The 19,322-nt window shown below is 35.5% G+C and overlaps 2 protein-coding genes across 4 annotated transcripts; one reads left to right on the top strand and one right to left on the bottom strand.

Moving 5' to 3' along the window:
- Positions 1-4: 4 nt before the first annotated feature.
- On the bottom strand, positions 5-9,263 carry LOC139968064 (ribonuclease P protein subunit p30-like). Its single transcript, XM_071972402.1, has 9 exons — positions 9,081-9,263; positions 6,724-6,773; positions 5,736-5,792; positions 5,275-5,334; positions 3,903-4,058; positions 3,426-3,572; positions 2,350-2,387; positions 1,732-1,811; positions 5-1,491 (listed from the first exon to the last, which is right to left on the bottom strand). Exons 1-9 carry the CDS (start codon positions 9,160-9,162, stop codon positions 1,310-1,312), a joined length of 852 nt encoding a protein of 283 aa, XP_071828503.1. The 5' UTR covers positions 9,163-9,263; the 3' UTR covers positions 5-1,309.
- Positions 9,264-9,338: 75 nt separating this feature from the next.
- On the top strand, positions 9,339-19,322 carry LOC139968063 (NAD-dependent protein deacylase sirtuin-5A, mitochondrial-like). Of its 3 annotated transcripts, none has more exons than XM_071972397.1 (9): positions 9,339-9,484; positions 11,562-11,838; positions 12,177-12,284; positions 13,152-13,269; positions 14,221-14,308; positions 15,601-15,654; positions 15,834-15,957; positions 16,600-16,715; positions 17,347-19,322. In XM_071972397.1, exons 2-9 carry the CDS (start codon positions 11,584-11,586, stop codon positions 17,420-17,422), a joined length of 939 nt encoding a protein of 312 aa, XP_071828498.1. In that variant the 5' UTR covers positions 9,339-9,484; positions 11,562-11,583; the 3' UTR covers positions 17,423-19,322. The 3 variants fall into 3 exon arrangements, with proteins under 3 accessions (XP_071828498.1, XP_071828499.1, XP_071828502.1); XM_071972398.1 differs by having other exon boundaries at positions 9,373-9,489; XM_071972401.1 differs by lacking the exon at positions 11,562-11,838 and having other exon boundaries at positions 9,373-9,484.

The raw sequence follows: 19,322 nt of genomic DNA on the forward strand, positions 1-19,322 counted from the left end.
AATATATGTTGTACTTTCTTTATTATAAATATTCTGAGGTTGAAACTGATCAGAGAGAAGTAAAAGACAAAATCAAACAGTCAATAATAATCCAAGATGTAAATTAAATTGACGACATTAATGAAACATAAATCATGTCGACTGAATGTTCAATCAGCAATAATAACCATCACTGAAAGTAGGAACAATTCAGGTAAACGACAGGGGCGGATCTAGGATTTGAAGGCGTGGTCCTGAGGTCATTGACGGCCACTCCAATGTAGGGGGTGTGGTCTCCCCCAGAAAGGATTAACATTTTAGCCATGAAATGGTGCATTCTGAGGCCTATTTAAGTATTATTAGATCTACATGCAGGGTTGTGCTAGTAACTAATCTTACTGCTTGTGTGGGGTTGAAATGGGAGGGGAGGGTGGACACCCCAATCGCTCTCTGGATCCTCGCCTGAACAACAAAGAGATACTCCAAACACCGGAGGATACCCTGTACCGTAGTTGTATTTGGTGAGCTGATCAACTCTTGGAAATTAATAAACTGCTTGCATGCATGATATGAAATTCAAACACAGTATCAATCATTTTGCCTCTGGAGGAAAACAGGCTTCTTGATCCTCTTATGGAATAAAATTTTAAATGTTCTTTAAAAGTAGTTTGGTTGTCATAACACACCATGTGGTTACATCGTTGCAGGTTTAAAAACTCAATTTAAGGATAAAATGATGTCCTTTCATGTAAAAGCAAAGTTCAGAAATGTACCCTTGTTATCAAATCTGAGAGAATGATGATTTAAGTCCAAAATTTGCTTGACAATATTTCAACTGGACCCACATGTTCGTAACGATTCTATTTTCTTTTTTTTTTGCAATCTGCATGATTTCCTTTCAGTTACTAAAGCAATACTGAATATTTTTTTTTTCATTTACCAATAGGGATGGTAGGAAATAAGCTGTATACACTGTCTTCAATGAAAAAAAAACAGGCCAATTATATTCAATACCCTGATTAGACTCCCTTTGATTTAAAATATCAGGTAACTTCATAACAGAAACCGAAAGCTTATTTTACCAACTTCCTTGTCCCCGTACACCACATTCTTTTTGTAACATAACACCTGCTTCATTATAAGAGAGAGTCAGTCTTCCTGGTGCAGGTAGGAGGATGAAGGGTTCCTTATTTGGCTGAAGTAAGTTGTTCAGTACTGTTTCTGTTGAGAATGCATGAAGTAAACCCTCAAACTGACCTAGTAGGCCTAGGATGAACCTGCCTTCATTGTACTTTTAAACAGTGCCTCCTGAATCCGAGCTACACCAAATTCAATTTGACTTCAGTTTTTTAGACTTTTTCTTCTTTGGTTCATCATGATCATCTGTATTCTGTCTTTTTCCTGCATCTGTTGATGGTGGTTTGCTGCCCTCTATTTTCCACTTATCCTTTTCTGGGATACTTGTCACATGACCTATGGTGATTGATGACTTCACAGTTAATCTTCTGGTAGCTTTAGGAGGAGGGTGGAACAAAGAGAATGAAAAGTATATTGATTCCGTTAAAACTCCAAAACCATTTTGGGTCACTATTTTGAAGAGGATACGAACAAGGGAGATTGATGCATGAATGCAACACCAACTTCTGTACCACTGCACTGTAAATAAATAATTATTTCTGCTTGTATCATCTGATGACAAGCTTGTTTGTTTGTATTAGCCGAAACAATGGAAAATGTCAAGAGAAAGGTTACCTGCTTTTAATAAGAGGGCTCTCGGTGTTGATGTGAGAGAACTTTTAGCTTGGCCTTCCTTCATCCCAAATAAAATGGCTCTGTAGGTGTAAAGTTAAGGAATAATATCCAAACCAAATGTATGACAGTGACAAGAAAAAAAAAATATTATAAAATTATTCAATGCAAATAATTATGGCACAGACACCTATGTTATGTTCAAGTCTACAATAAAAGAGTTTTAGAAATAATGGAAAATATCATCTCGGGGATGCTTGGGATCAAGCCCTAGCTGGCAAGAGCAGGAGTATATGCTTTTCTTCATCCATGAGCAACCCACAGTTTCCCTAACTGAGTAGATCTTTCAATTTCTAAAACTTGTTATTGGGTTGCCATGGAGATTTCTTAGCATGTAGATTTACCTACGTAGCATCACTTAAAATAACCTTCCCTCCAAGCCAATTATTAAAATCAAGAACCTTGTACAAATCATTATCTTTATCAGTATCTCTACTTTCCTTTGGTATTTCCTGCATTTCCAGGGATCAACTCAAAGCATTCCAACCATCAACAAAAGTTAACAAAACTTAGTTACAAAAAGCAAAAAAAAAAAAAAATCATCTACATTTTAAAGGATACAGGTTGGCTACATCATATGGTGCCCTCAGGTCTGTAGGCTGCAGAGAGAAACATACAAAATGTTAGCTAAGACAACAATATATCTGCAGTAGCTTCTACAAAGATATCATTTCTTATAAAGCTAAATTATACAGAAGTGTTCCCAAAAGTGAAACCATTGAAATTGCTATGCATTAAGAGGGAAATTTCAAGATGGTACTAATTCTTCTAATTCTCACATAGAGGAGTGTCTGTTACGACCTGGTTAGTACCCATTATTGTAGCCTAGCATGCTTTCCTGTACTCGTAGCTACCATCATGAATTTGTACTTGTACCCTGAGCAGAAATCTAGTACAGCCGCAACTGGAACATGAAGTATTCATACTGGGGGCTTAGTGCCTTGTACTCCATACTTGTACTCATTAGAAAGAGAAATCTACTTAAATGTACTCTTATTCATGCTGTTGCACTCGTACTACAAATCTGGTTACCACCATTATGTGTCTCAGTAATGAGAAATGCTTTGCAATTGACAAAAACTTTGCAAAAGGTGGCCATTGGGGATTAATATCAAAGTTTGTGACGTTTTGACAGCTGTTATGATCACTGTTGTTACTTCTGCTATTAAATACAGATAAATATCAGATCAAAGATATATCGTAATTAAATTACAACTAACACAAATACCTAAAGCTTAATAAAAATGTAAACAAACAAACAAATAAATAAAAGCACCTACAAAAGGTAAAAAGAAAAGGTGGTCATATCTATCGATGACATATATATCCAGTTAATAATCTCAGAGAATCATAAATATAAAATAAAACTTAATGTGTTTTATTTAAATACAAGACTCTTCGGCCTTTGATTCTCGATCAGAAATTTGGTCCGTAAACATTACTTTGGTATATTTTAGGGGCATATGTTTGCAATAGCACAACCAAAATAAAAATAGCTGTTTAATATTAAACTTGTTATTTGCACCAAAAGAAATATACTAACATGAAGAAACAAATGAATCTGTTTGTAGCTTATGCTGGAATTTGGGTTTTCATGGAACAAGTTGTTCCAAATAGACAAAATTTGAGGAACTTACCCACTCTGCACCACTTGATATGATGGTGTTCTGTCCTTCTTTCCTCTGCACAAAATCTGTTGTATTTTGAAAAACGTATCTCCTGCATGTTGTATCTCGTATTGCGGGACCATAGGTAAATTCAAAATATTTCCCTAACCTTAAAGCCTGTTGGAGAGGAAAAAGTCACCCTCAGTACAAGAGATGGATTGTCAGTAACCAAAAACTATCTTATGAGAGAGAGAAAAGGTCTGGTACCAAATAAATCAAAACCTCATCTTATCAGATGAGATGCCATCTGCAATAAAAGTATATTTGCAGAGTAACTTTCTATTTAATGTTTTCATACTATTTTTACTTCAATCAGTTTTTGTTTATTGTTTACAATGAACTGCTCTGAAGTGATAATGAATGGGGGCGGGGGAGGCTCAGTATTGAGAATCTAAACTAAACTATGCAGTGAAAAGTAACTACTTTTTTGTTCTGTGATATACTTACAGTTTGCACATATTGGTGCTTCAAATGAAAACCTAACCAAGTGCTAAAGTCAAAAGTGATGAGGTCAACGTTGAGTTCACTGCAGGCCACCTGGAAGGACTTTTCTGTGGTAGGCTGAACTGCCAGGATGTCATAGGATTTAATTTTATCATTACCCTGTGTAAGAAAAGATATGTGAAACAAAGAGCTAATGATCAACAGTTCTGAAGAAAGGTAAAGAAATAATAATGAATAATACAATATGTTTTTCTTAAATACAATATTTAAGAAATTATGGCGGGATTGATGATGTGGTGCTATTGAAGAAAGGAAAAAGCAACAATATGCAACACTGTGATGTGGCCATCCTATCTCTTGAAACATCTTACTTCTATTTCAAGTCATTGTTCTCTGACTTTAATAAGAAAAAAAGGTAAAGAGAAAAGAAAGAAAAGAACCCACAGCTACACAATCACCTCAAAATAGTAACTCAGTGAGTAGTCTCTGACGCCATCAAGACAAATATTCATTGTTTTTGTAGCTCTATTGTCATTCACTTATTACTGGTGTAGTTTATTACTGACATAGAACAGGGATATTCCAATGGCTGAGGTTGATTGGCTTAATGAAATCTTCTGAATCTTAAGGTCTAAACTGATATTTGTATGGCAAGCATGTAAATTTATCAAATTTGGCAGTATTTTTGTGAATGCATATATGGCAACAGAAGAGTGATTAATGCCATCTCAGCAATTCAGCTGAAAATGTATTTGTTTTATTTTTCAAATAATATTTCACTCACTTATTTCACAGAGCTCTAGAAATTAGCATTTCTACAAAAAGGATTTTTGTTTTATAAAATTCAAAATACAGAGAACCTTAACAAATAAGTACACATTCCAAATGTATCAGACTTGAAGAAATATCAATAAGAAGATTAAAATAAGAAAGTAAAGATTTTAAAGAATAATTGCCATTATGAAATTACCAACCACCAACTATACTGTGATTCACTTCAGGGACGAATCGAGTGTTTAAACCAGTCAAAATAGGTGACATTCCATCAACCATACATAGCTAGAGTTACAGAAAAGATCTTGAGAAGGGGTTTTCAACAAAACAGTTTTAAATATTTTCCTTCGCCATATAAGTGTGACAGTTTTGCTGCTTCCTGAATATCCCTTTAAACATTTGGAGTTACAGTATGTTATGGTCAGTGTACTATCAACACTAGGCTTCATGGTAAAGCACTGAAAGAACTGAATCTTCCTGTTGAATAAATACTGCTAAAAATGCTGTAAAATTTCAAGCAAAGCATGATAAATTTTGTTAATTTTTATTTTTTTATTATTATTATTTTCAACAATTAACAAAGAAGATAATAAAAACCCACCAAGTAAGAATTGTTGGTTTTGTCAGAGAGAACAACAGTGATGCGGCTTAACTGCTGAAACTGAAAAAGAAGGAAAACATAAGTATAAACATGTGTCTTAGGCAATTACCATGTGTAGGTTATTTCATAATTCTTGTGGTATCAAAAAAGGAGAATATAAAAAATGTACTGATAAAATATTTGATTTTTGAGTGATTAATTTTTTTTATCATCATATTAGAAAACTCATTTATGGGGCTGCTATGAAATAAGATCATCAATGAATGATACACCTGGTGAGGGAAAGAAAATATTCTCAACGAATGAGACGATGAAGAAAGCACTGAATGTTGTATAAAATGTAACATCGGAATCTTCAGCAAAACCTATTTCCAAGTCAATAAATTCAAATTCATTCAAAATCAACATAAAATACATTTTTAACTTTGTAATTTAGGCATGGCCAAATTTGATGGACTCACATTTTGCTGTTCTTCTTTAGTTAGTTGAAGTTCAATTGGGGGTGGTGCAGCTGTAAGCTATGGTGAAGAAGAGATGAAGTTTGAATACAAATCATTTTAAAGAATAATACTGTAAAGAGATTGTGCTTGGGTTTTTGTAAAACTTTTAGTAGTAACTTTTGTTAAAATGTTTACCCATTGTAGTCCTCAGAGTTCATTAGGTAATACTGAAAATGGCTTTTGACAATGTCTTCCATTCTTCTAAGGTAGAAATCTTTCTTCTCAGACATAATTTTTTCCCTTTCTTTTAAACTTGGGTATAGTTAAGATGCTTAATAACAATATCATGATATCATGTGCGGATTACATCCTACTAATACTTGGATATCTATTTTAAATAAAGGAATGATTAGAGGGAATTCCATAGTCAGGAGGTGAAGCAGGGGATGCGAGTGGGAGTGGGAGGGGTGCTGATGGAGATGGAAGGATAGAACCCAGAGGACAGTTATGACAGCTGTTAATATTGCACCCTCATAATTTAAATACTACTTGATATCATCACATCACTATTAAGGTCTAATATGTGCCTGGAAAGAATCCAGAAGTTCAAATGTGCAAACATGTGGGTTAAATATCAACAATATAAAATACATTGTGCATTTTTTTCCGTATAAATATTTGTTGACCTTGTTAATTAAATGTTATATTTGAAAATAACACAGAACAAGCAAGTTTTATGAATAATTTCAGTTAATCTCTCATCTAGCAAAGTCAAATGGGTTGAACTACTTTATCAGAACTCAATACTTCATATTCATGGTATGAAAAAAAATGAAAAAAAAACACAAGTTTCATCCTTCATTGTCAGAAATATGTCACTTTAAGTATCCTGCAGGTTCACGCTTAGTCTTCACAAACTCCAAAGTTTATAAAGCTATGCTTGATGAAAATATGTCTTCAAATAAATGCAATTTTAAATATATTATTATTTATATCTTATTATTGATACCTCATTGCCATTCTTCAGCACAGTAGTAACAGCAACAACTTCGTAACCAACTGTAACAGAGGAAAAAAAGCAAATTTGTTATCTTTTTGGTACAGTGGTCCAGAGAGGACACAGAATTAAAATTAAATAGATTATTATCTTGAAATTTTGACTTCAAGCTACTGTACTCCAACCTTTCCACTTATATCTCAAACTTTTGACAATGTCTTTCAACAAAGGTAAACCCTTAAGAAATGGTTTGCAAAAGTTTTCAACAAATACAGATCAATTGCATCAGGCCAAGGAGCTTTGGAAACAATGTTTAGACAAAGCAGCTCCTTTAAGACAACCTCATCCAAAAATAAGACTGTATCCAGTTTAGGATCATCACTTCCCCCCTGAAAATCTGGAATACTACTCCTATCTTCCATTGTGATAACTGATCAATTGATACAAAATAGTTGTTCAAAATATCTGCAAGATCCTGACAATCAGTATTATCTGCTTTTAGTGCCCTAAGAGAAACAACCGTATCTTTATCTGTCTGCTTTGACCTGACATAAGAAAAGAAGGCCTTTGGGTTATCCTTAATAGTTAAGGCAATGTTATTTTCAAATTCAATTTTGCTTCAGAGACTAAGCATTCTACATTCAGCTGATAAATTTTGAACTTGGCCAAAAACGATTCAGAATTAGTCCTCCTAAACAACTTCTACATTTTACACTTTATGGCTTATTGCACATCTAACTTTCTTATTCATGCAGGAAGGCATACTGCTTTGACGACAACAATTCTTCCACGGAACATGATTTTCTATAATGACCTTAACTTATCAGCTAAACAGATCCAAGACTGAGAAGCACTCATGTCTGTAAACAAATTTATCCAATCTGTCTCCTTTAGTAAAGTTTCAACCGCTAGTTCCTAGTTTTCCTAGGAAAGCAACATGCTGATGCAAAAGCGATCTTGCACAACATCTAGAAATTATTACCCTTCCTACCGCTGGAAGCATTTATCCAATTAATGTCACCCCTGATAACAATATCACCAGGCTTTAGCAGCCTTTCTAATTGATTCAAACAGAAGCCATCGTTATCTTCACCCTTGATAGGAGAACAGTAAACAATGCAAATCGTAATAATACTACTGGACCTCTTGGAGTTATCTGTGGAAAACTCGCACCAAAAGAACCTTGCAACTGAGACTTCTTAACATCAGACTTCAGATCCTCAAGAAGAACAGTAAATTCAGCAAAATTTTACAAATACTTCTAGCATTGGTAAAGACAATCTTCAGCTTATCCCTGAAACTCTGTACCTTAGCACCCTTCCTGATACTGTTAGAACATCTTTAAGACATTGTGCCCTTATGGATGCAACTTTTAATATCCTAGTAACAATACTGAGTTACACTCCTCCTACAACAACTCAGGACATATTCCCAAGGGTGTTACTAAAACGAATGACAATTGCGTTACACATAACGAATGACAATATGCTGTACACACTAAAAAATTGCGTTGACTAAAACGAATGACAGTAATGACAGCACAGACATTGCTTCAACCGGATATCACAGTTCAGACTTCGTGGGTATCTAGATCTAGTAAAGTACGGACAAGATAAAAACGCACCTTATACTAGTAAGCGAAATTGTAAGTCTGATTTAAAAAGTAAATTTAACGTCATTTTTCCGATATTAATTGTTAGAAACTAACAATACTATAATCTTGAAATGGCTTCAGTTATCTTTCTATACAAATCTACAGAGGTAAAAAGCACAGCACTCAAGCGCATTCTAACACAAAAACTTTCCCTGTGGTTTCTATCCGTAAATTACACCAAAACCCTGCAACCACGTAACATGCGATTTTCCTCGAATCATTTTTGCGCAGAAAACCAATAACCGCATTTACTCCACACCGTTAATCATTCTATCTCCACTCAACACTGTCCTTCGTTGTCATTCGCTGTCATTCGTTGTCATTCGCAAATGATAATTAACCCTGTACAAAGTCAATTGTCATTCGCTGTCATTCGTTTTAGTTTGTCCCATTCCCAACAATGTTAAAGACTAGCCTATACTATAGTATCAGTGTAGCTAAGCCAAGGCATATAGTATTTTCAGTGATGCTAACTGAATCGAGCGTTTTCGAATGCTAAGAACTCACGTGTACGCACAAAAAATAGTGGAACGAACAAATGAACAACTTACTACCAGCCCTGCTGCCTTAACAACCGCAATGGCAGAAAGACAAAATATCGCAGAATTGATACCCAATGCAAACACAACCGCAACATTCTCTCGACAAGGCCTAGCACAAATTTCTAAAAGTAAATCAAAATTTCATATGCATTTGGCATCGAAAATACACTCACGTCTACACGCAATTCTGAGGGTGTGCTTCTGAGCAACTGCATCTTTTACTCTCGCAATGTTTAGGTCGTGAAATTTAACCATTGCTTTGCATTAATTATTACCACCACATGTAATCCGGTAATTAGGGTTTACTGGACGTTCTACGTTGTTCGTAAGGTAAATGCTCGATGAAAAGCCTACATATTATGTCTTGGTTGTACAAAACGGCATGTTAACTCTGACTAAACTGTTGCTGCGAGGAACACCGATTAGGGAATTTCCCGGGTAGCCTTCCATTATAAATAAACAGCCGACCGAAGGCGCAAGTACTTTATGTGATGTTGTAAGTTTTGTACTACAGTACTTTGGGAGTAATATAGTAGGAAGTGCGACGTAACTCTGGAATGATCCTGGCGACTTTTGGGTATGGTGAAGCAATTCATTCCACAATTTGTGTAAACCACAAACTTACGTACTACAGTACAAAATACTATTACTTTCCTAGGCCGCCTATTTACACTAGCCTAGCGTAACAGGGCCTAACCCAATATAGTATACGGCTGCTAAGCCTAACGTTAGGATACAAGGTAACATTTACAGCGTCTTTATGCCAAATTAGTTAGACCCTAAGGTATTACAGGCCTTTTGGATAACTTATGTACAGTATTTTATCATGGTACCGCCACCAATCAGCCATATTATAAGTTGTATAGCATTTATAAGTAAGGTGTGAGTGTGACTTAGCCTTGCAAAAATTGTCCCCGTTCTGGCACAGTGACAAATGTGCAAAAAGTGAGTTTTGAGAAAATGCGCTCTAACGATTTTAACATTTTGACTTAAGTATGTCGTAATTAAATAAGGATCTTTGTGAGGGAAGGTGGCGTAATATAAATATTAATTGTTATGTTATGTTATGTTAATCCATATCCATGAACTCACCCTGTATCAACATTTCTGACCTGTGACAACAATTTGCCTGTATCTACATGCTATGCACAGGGGACTCTATTGTTTAAATCTGTAATATCACTCACTTATACAGTGGTCCCTATTGTATTGATGTGGAGCACTCCTTCAGTTTAAGCTATCAATGGCGTTGCTTCTGCACACATCACGTTGCTAACCACTGTAAGAATAACTTGTATCTTGAACTTTTCAACAGTAACTGTTTTATTCATTTTTGAAGTAACAATCGACTTCGAGATGTGAGAGCTGAGAAGTTCTCAGGACTAACGAATCCGTCCGGTGGGTTGTACCACTGTCCTCTTTTACGTCCTCTTTTATGTTCTTTTACATATTTGCTGGCTCACATACCCAGTAATGGCCCTATAACCCAATAAATTGGAGCAGAACAAGCCATAGGTTTTGACTCTTCATTTGTGTTGCACGTACGGCATCACATCTTTATTATGGCAAAATGTTAAGATGATAGGATATCATATAAAATAAATTCACACAGTATACTGTACAAAAGTTTATACATAAAAAGATATAAACACAAGGGGGAACTATGTCATTTACAGACACTGAAAATTTAATTGGTCAGTTTCAAAAGAACTCTTAGAAGTTTTGCATGATACATGCAGTATCGTCAGCATATACATGTGACCTTAACTATGTAACTAGGTATAACTAGTAAGCCAGATAAAGGTAGTTATATATTAGGCTAGAGTGATGCTTGTGATGAGCAACGCTGCCAACAGCTAACAGAAACCGTATTTCTTTAGGGAGAATGTTTCTTAATGTATATGAAACTGAAGATTGGAGGAAGTCTAAATTGGAAATGAGCTGGTGTTTTGATTTTTATATGTGCCATAATACTGGTATTTGTTTATTGGGCTGTTTACATGCTGAAATAAGTATGACATCGTTGTTATGTTTGGCATTTTCCAAAGGGTAATCTACGTCGATATGCAAAAATGCATGGACCTTAGACAAATTTTGTTTACTGAGTGGTTATATATGATGGAGGTAATATTCGTCAGTATGTGAAAACAAGAGTGGACTTAGGTGGACATTCGTCAAAATCAGTTGGAAATAACTCAAAACTATACCGTCTTAAAACGTCTAACTCGACCCAATTGATTCTTCACCCTTGAAATATGTAAGAACAGTATTTAACTCAATTTCCCCAAAAGCGTGCACATTCGCCAAGAATAACGGTAGATAGGCCACTAAACCATCTGCAGAATGAAAAGAGAACATGTCGGGTAGGGGTCTGGAGGAGGGGTCTGGGTTAGGGGTCTGGGGTAGGGGTCTGGGGTAGGTCTGGGGTAGGGGTCTAAGTTAGGGTTGCCAGACAGTCAGGCACTTCTGCACTGTCGTTCATCAGGCATGTAATGGAAACAAAAATCTCACATGTACAACTGGTTAATTTTTCTTAATAAATTTTTGAAAAGGTTGTCATTGCTGCTGGATTTTCTAATGCAAAGGTATGTGTGACATTTGAGATTGCATCATTAATACCGATTTGAATGATGATTTGTAAATCTTTCCAACAGACATTATCCCTGCTGAATATTTATGGCAGCTCTTATGTCCCGGAATCTCATTCGTGCAATCAACTCATCTCTATTGCAAAAGGGGCATTTTCATTGTGGGATAAAAAAAATATTAAACATGGATGAACCTCGATGGAATTCAGACTTGGCAGCATTCAGAGAAGAGTTTGCTAAAGCTAGACGTATAGTTGTGTTAACAGGTGCAGGAATCAGTGCTGAGAGTGGGGTACCAACATTTAGAGGGCCTGGAGGGTATTGGAGAACTTACCGAGTCCAGGTAACGTCCCCCATTGTTTCTTAGTGGGATATTTTCCTTTATAAGAGCAGCTACAAGAATACTCAAGGAATGGAACGTAATGCTTCATCATCTTGAACTGGACTAAGCATAGACCTGTACATGATGTGAAGTACTAATTCAGTGTTAATACAGAACAATATCATATCACTTGATTCTGGGAATCAAATTCTACTTTAATGTTGCTTTGATAAACTAGTGATTAAAAAAAATTGTGACAATGAAATGGAATAATAAATATGACAATTAAATTTGAAAATTACATATAGTAGATTAAAGGTACATACATTAACTACATTAAATTATTGTATTTTTTTCAGGACATTGCTACTCCAGAAGCATTTGCTAGAAATCCCTCATTAGTGTGGGAGCTTTATCACTACAGACGAGAAGTGATGATGACAAAGGAACCAAATAAAGCTCATTATGTAAGATTTCATTTTTTTTTCAATTATCATCTCTGTAATTTTTTCAAAATGTTAGCACTATACTGATAGCAACGAGTTGCCTGATACTCCCTGCTGTTTCCAAAGTTAATTTGTTAAATTAAAATGTATATAATGCACAATTCTAGCTTTTAAAAACATGTAATAAATAAATTAGGACGAAATAAAATAATTCTTTTATCATAGGAAATTTTTTCTGAGATATAAGTATAAACAGATGTCACCACATTTGGTTTGTCATTCTTGAATATTTGTGAAGTGATACATACTGTTGGGCAGTAGTTGCACACACTAAAGGTGTTTATGTAATGGGTGTGTTTGGATTCTATTTCTTAGTTTCTTTTAAATATTTCCATCTAAATTGGAAATATCCTCCAGTCAAGTAAATAATTTATTCAACTCAAATGCTACTTCCAATTGTGTTTTTTTTAATAGAACTCAACAAAGTTAAACCCATTTTATTTTCTCATTAAAGTCCTGGTATAATTTAGATGGAATGTTTTGAGACATTTTGTATAAATGTGCCCCAAATGACCTACACTTGATAAAGTATAGATTGTTTTGAAGATAAATGTGGAAGCTTTTGGCCTCAAAATTACACATTTACAAGGCAATAATATTTATACATGTTAAGATGTAATAAAATGAACATCCTAAAATCACATTAACTGCACCTTTAACCAAAAATGTAGTAAAATTGATTGTACAATTCATTGGGTGACATGTTAAGAATTTCATGCACAGCTGACTGTCAATCCATGCAAATGTGTTTTGAATGGAATTTGTTAAACTTTACTAAATTTTGCTGTGTTTTTTGTTTTTTCTTATTAATTGATTGAATTGTTCTAGGCTATTGCTGCGTGTGAGAAGAGGTTGTCAAAGCAAGACAGGAAAGTAACAGTGATTACACAGAATATCGATGAGCTACACAGAAGTGCTGGGACAGAAAACCTTCTTGAATTGCATGGTGTGTATGTACGATATGAGTAAACTGCTTGTTACAGTGTCTGTATATTGAATGCTATTATACAGTGTGTTGGGAAGTATGCCTATAGTAATCTGAATCTAATTTTGCAATCTGATCTACCTGTAGATAGGACTTAAACTAACTGGGACCAACTTTTGTAAGAATATTATTATGATGGAATTCTCAATTTCTAAGCTAAAGTTAACTTGACTTATTTCAGAATTTATGGTAAACAATCTTTACAATATATATCATGTCTGCACAACGTGCCTTATGGAGTGTAGACTATATCCATGTCCTGTATCATCCTGCGATCCTGTGCTCTATGCATGGACAGAATAAGTTCATATATAAGGATGGTCCATGTTGAAGTTCAAAAGTTATTTACAAGGTTTGTTATGGGCAGCTTTAATTTTTCAAACTATAACTGTCTTCTACATGAAGAGCTTGTGATACTTAAACTAAAGGAAAGTGTTTTAATTTTCAAGCAAATTTGGCAATAGAAGTGAATCCTAGTGGCTGTGGACAAGGAATGCAGAATTGTCCTAGTGATTTGTAGTAAGATTGTTAATGATTGAAGTTTTTAGTATTATCATATGTACACCTAGTATGTACAGTATTAAGTAACACATCTCACTGGGTTATTGCTTGTATTGGACTAATATGTTTAGCAGTTGACAAAACCCTCCATGATATGACTTAACAGATGACAAAATAAGGTACTGTACCTCTGGAAGAAACCCAAAAGAAAAATGTTATTAACCGAAAAATGTCATTTTCAAGAAAATTTTATATACACAATGATTATCATTGAACAGCAGTTTTTTTCGTTCCTTTTCTTCATTTCATTTGGACAAGGTAAAAAGGAAAGTCCATGGTAGCTCTTTTTAATGTAGGATTTGTAGCGTTTGTTAAACAGAGGTACTGTATCTATTAAATTTGTACACTTAGGTACTCTATTCAAGACAAGATGTGTCAAATGTGGTACTGTCAGAGAAGCCAGAAATAACCCTCTTGTGCCAGCTTTGCAAGGAAGAGGGTAAGTAATTACATAACCATTGCAGTAATAAACCAAGGATATTCCAGGCTGGCAGGTTTAATTAGGGAGTTTTAACAGAAATTGGGATGGGCTGGTGTGACAAGTGTTGCAAGCTTCTGCCATGGATTTTGACCATCTTCATGGACCTTTACTTTAAGGGCTCTCACAGGGAGTGTGATATACCCCCTAACTCCCCCACTTCCTACCCCCTCCCCCACTCCCTTCCCCACTCCCTTCCCCTCCACCCCTCCTCGAGGAGGGGTGGTCCTCTTTGTCCCTCATACAGTAATGATGATATACACACTGCACCTGCAAGAAGTGAATGACTTGTCAACACTATCAACAGTTTAAGCTGTATTTTTTAATTTCTTTGTAACTGTCTAAATAAAACTGTTCAAGATGAATCATGAAATGACTAAAATAACTTCATAGAAGCAGTGGTTTTTACAGCACTTGGTTCTAATGATGAGAACTAGACTGAGGAGTTGAATTCATCACGATAGTGTCCTTGCAGGAACTTTCCAGACATTTACACATTTTGTACAGGCCAGCATCTAGAGAGCCAAACATATAAAATATGATTGATAGTCAAAGGTTTTGATTTTCCGTGACTCGCCTGGCAACTCTAAACTTCTAGGTCAAGTCTTCTTCTCAGAAAAGTAAATTGTTATCTCAGAAAGGGTTTGTGAGCACTGCATGACCATCTTGAGCCTCAATGGAGACAGATATTTACAGAGTTATCAATGTGGAATTAAAGCAAAGTCTAAAATATATATTACTAGTAATGAGCTAGTTGGTTATAAAAAACCCATCACAAGTCAAGGTGAGGTTTTTCCTAGTTATCTCCGCCAACATATATACCAGCGAAGAATGGGTACCTAGCCTTTACATTTTTATTGTTTTGAGATGGTTAATTTAAGGATGAATAATTTCTTAACCTGTTCTTTATAATGAAGTGCTACAGACTGAGAACTTAAGCAACCTCCTAAAGGATGCCTTAATGTCTGGGGAATGTATCCCGGGTTACTTAAACTGGCTTGAAGAGCTAAATATCAGAGTAATCAAATAGAGTTATGTTTAGTTAAATGACACTATAATCACATTACCCAGTATTTGCGGCAAAAAATGCTCCAGTTTCAGTCCTGATTTTTCTGCTTCGATATCTTATATACATCAGAACTTTCATCTAGTAACTTGATCCATTTCTGTTTCAAGAATTATAGCAAGTAATATAAAGCTCTCCAAATGGTGTTCTACAAAATTTCATTATCTTTTCATATTTTTGTTTGTAGAATGCCTGAACCAAATGCAAATTCCACCCCTATACCCGAGAAGGACCTTCCAAGGTATAAAACTCTCATCTTATCTTATCTCTTTAATTTCCTTGTAGCGATTTTAACTTTTAAGCTTTTCTTCTCCTTAAAGACTCCTTTTAGTCTATTCCTGTAACTACAAACTTGTGCCAAATATCAAAATGTGTTGTTCAGGCCTTGATGGTAGAACTTACTCCTTATGTATTCATCAGATGCCAGGAGGATGGATGTGATTCCTTAGTTCGACCTCATGTAGTTTGGTTTGGAGAGTCGTTAAATGATGAGGTGCTAAGGAAGACCGATGAAGAACTAGAGTCATGTGACTTATGCCTTGTGGTGAGTTCATTGACTAAGTTGTAGACCCCCCCCAAAAAAAAAAAGGAATGAAAGAGTTCTTTGTCTGAATTGTGTGTTACTTATTTAGCCAAGATCATCTAGATATGGGGACCACAAAACTGTCTTCAGAGAATTTTGCAGGAAATCATAAAAAGTCTGAACAATTCTGTGCAGTTTCATGATATATAAGAAATCATTGTCACATACTCGTTATAATAAATGCAACACATCTGTATAAGTCAAAAACTATGAACAATTATTCCGTTCCTCTTAATTTTGTCTGGTCTGTGGACCATGACATACAAAGTTTGCTTTCTGAGTCACTGACGAAAAAAAGATTGCAGGCCATAGTTTTAGACCATCCAAGACTTGTCACAAAAGGGAAAATACTTTTCCATAATTTGCATGTCATCTGTCACTTGGCCCCCATAAACTCTTTTGTGTTTGTTCAGTCAGAAATTGTACTACAAAATGTTAATTTTGGCTTGTCTATACCTGTTATTTAAATTTGGAAATAAATGTTTTCTCTGCACAAACGAGTCTGAAGGGAATGATGATATTGATTAAACAATGAAGTTGAAATTAATTAGCTATAAGGAGGAAATCTGTCAGTTTCCTTTTTTGTCTACTTCTTTGGTGTAGGTGGGTACATCATCAGTTGTGTATCCAGCAGCCATGTTTGCCCCAATGCTGGCTTCCAGGGGAGTAACAGTAGCAGAATTCAACATGGAGGAAACCCAAGCTACCTCCTCCCTGAAGTAAGTAGTCTTCTCATGTTTGTCTGATATTAACATCTCTCATCTGTCTTCTTCTTGCCTAGAGGCAAATAAGGCCTCCACAGAGCGTCTCCATTCATCTCGGTTGGCAGCTTCGTTTCTGGCCTCATACCGAGATTGCCAACCAGCCCTCTCTCTCTCTTTGTCCACTGTCCTGCGCCATGTTGTTTTTGGTCGCCCTCTCTTTCTCCTGCCCTCTGGTGCCCAAGTCATACTGATGTTGCTGTTGTTGTTTGGGTTTTGGTGCAATATATGCCCAATGAATTTCCATCTTCTTTTCTTAATTTTGATGCTTAGTAGTCCCATTTTTGCTCTCTTTATCAGTTCCTTTGTGCTGACCTGTTCTTGCCATCTTATCCCTAGCACTCTCCTGAGGCATTTGTTATGAAATATATCGCTTTTCTCTTCATTCCCCTTATTCATTTTCCAGGTCTCGCATCCATATAGTAGGACCGGTAGTACCAGTGTTTTGTACAGTGATATTAACATAGATCTATTCATCTTGACACTATTCTATAATGCAACAGAAAGTGTTTTATGTTCCCATATAATGAGGCTTTGCATGACCAAACACCAGGGGAGTAATTGTTCAACTCTTTTCATATCTTTATAGGTATCATTTCCACGGAGCAGCTGGTGAATTTGTCCCACAGGCACTGGCCAGACATGAATCAGAGCCTGTTGAATGATTGCAGTCCAGTTTACCAAATGGAATGGTCTCCAAAACCTCTCTCAGCAATACTGCTAGTCATTTGAAGAAAGTACTTAAAAGTGGTGGTCATTAAAAGGCCCCAAAATATGCTAGATAGTCAAATAATGGTCACTAATAATCAAGTTTCCAACAAGCATCTAACAGTCAGCCTCAAAGTAAGGTGACCAGACATCCCTGATTTTCCAGGACAGTCCCCAATTCCAATATTTCGTTCCTGATTAACAAGTGTCCCCGAAAATGTCCCAGATTTAAGAAGAAGTTCCTTAAATGTCAAAATATAACATTTTATTGACAACAGATAATTTAGAAGTATTTCAAAATCTACCTTCCTGTCTGTTATACTTTAATTTCATGACATTTCAAAACCAAAGATGTACACAAGAACCTCCCACAGATGATCGCAGAGATTGAACGAGGAGGGGGTCACCCCCTTCCCCACAGGTTTGATACCTGCTATGTATAGGTGGTATTTTGTTGCACAACTGGTTTGACAGAAATAATGTATACAAGATTATTATCTAAATAAAATGAAATTGTTAGCAAACTGCTTATCCACTAGAGAGCCAGTGTAATAGAACGTGTAAAAGTGAGTTCTGACGTTTCGATCCTAGCAGGATATTCTTCAGAGGTTAAATGACAAGTAACAGTAACAGAAGGGACAAAAACACACACAGAATACAGACAGGTTAATGAGCAGTAATGATTATTATCTGAGACATTTACTATACTGAAATAACAAGATTAAACACTTTGTTAGTTTGATAATAACGTCTCAGCCTGTAGATAATGACACAAGCTAGTGCATACTTTGAATAAAATAAAAAATAAGAAAACTTGTTATGATATTTACTCAGGTTCATTGTATGCATGTAAAAATGATTACTTTAGTTAAATTTTTGAAATTCGATTTCCACATTTTGTTTAAAGTATTCTGTACATTGTGTACAAGATCTGGTTTACGTATTTCTCCAAATTATACCAGTATCTTGAGGAATATTGAGGTACAAAAAAAAATGCATCAATGTGTGATTAGATGATCTGCAGCAAGCAGGAATTATAAGTTTGAACCACAGGTGCATATTTATCTCTCTTCAAGAATATTTGGGGCAATACAATACAGGTGACCAGAATTGAATGACACTTGTTACAGTTCAGTTTCAGGTGTCACTGCTAGTTGTTCATTCCGTATACATGACTTGAAGTATGTGTTTATCACACAGAAGTGTATGTTGTGCGGGGTGCAGGTGGGGGTTAGAGAATAGAGGGGAGGGGGGAGGGGATGATTATGTTTCTAATGTGAGTCTAGAGTTTGTACATTTTAAGACTATCTGCTGGCTGTCTTTTATTTCTTCAAATACTAATGCATAATGTTTGTAAAGTCAGTGAAAATATATTAAGAGTAGAAATTATGTAACATAAAGAGGGATAAAATTTAAAAGGTTTCTTTTACATTTTATTTGATCTCTTCAGAAAATGCTGATTCACACACTTCAAAACTTGTTCATTTACACATTAAAACTTGCACATTTACAACAAAGATATGAAAGTTGGTGCAATGTTTCCATTTCAGAGAAACTCTTACAATGTCAGAATGCTAAGACACAAACTTTTAAACCTGCACAATCCCCTCCCAACCCCCCCACCCCCCACCCCTTGGTCAAAGCATTGTGCTACTTAAAAGTCGTAACACTAACACACCAGTTTTATTTCATCATAAGGATGAGCTATTAAAGTAGAATTATTATACACTGTAGGAGACAAGATCTTTGTCACATGCCATATTGATCAATGTTTCTGAGGTAAAATTTCTTCTTCTTTGCCATTACTCTTGTTTGCAGGAAGCATCCTGTTAATATACAACAAGCAAGAGTTACTAA

This window comes from Apostichopus japonicus, chromosome 5 (genome assembly GCF_037975245.1).
Source record: "Apostichopus japonicus isolate 1M-3 chromosome 5, ASM3797524v1, whole genome shotgun sequence".
Lineage (NCBI taxonomy): Eukaryota > Metazoa > Echinodermata > Holothuroidea > Aspidochirotida > Stichopodidae > Apostichopus > Apostichopus japonicus.

What these genes read in the sequence shown, in the direction of transcription:
- LOC139968064 (XM_071972402.1), bottom strand. Translation starts at nt 9,162, where the DNA reads ATGGTTAAATTTCACGACCTAAACATTGCGAGAGTAAAAGATGCAGTT. An exon ending in CCTCAGAATTGCGTGTAGAC is followed by an intron (nt 6,774 to 9,080) that starts GTGAGTGTATTT and finishes CCTCTGTTACAG; the next exon opens with TTGGTTACGAAGTTGTTGCT. An exon ending in TATCAAGTGGTGCAGAGTGG is followed by an intron (nt 2,388 to 3,425) that starts GTAAGTTCCTCA and finishes TTCTCTCTGCAG; the next exon opens with CCTACAGACCTGAGGGCACC.
- LOC139968063 (XM_071972397.1), top strand. Translation starts at nt 11,584, where the DNA reads ATGGCAGCTCTTATGTCCCGGAATCTCATTCGTGCAATCAACTCATCT. An exon ending in AAACCTTCTTGAATTGCATG is followed by an intron (nt 13,270 to 14,220) that starts GTGTGTATGTAC and finishes TTGTACACTTAG; the next exon opens with GTACTCTATTCAAGACAAGA. An exon ending in CAAGCTACCTCCTCCCTGAA is followed by an intron (nt 16,716 to 17,346) that starts GTAAGTAGTCTT and finishes ATATCTTTATAG; the next exon opens with GTATCATTTCCACGGAGCAG.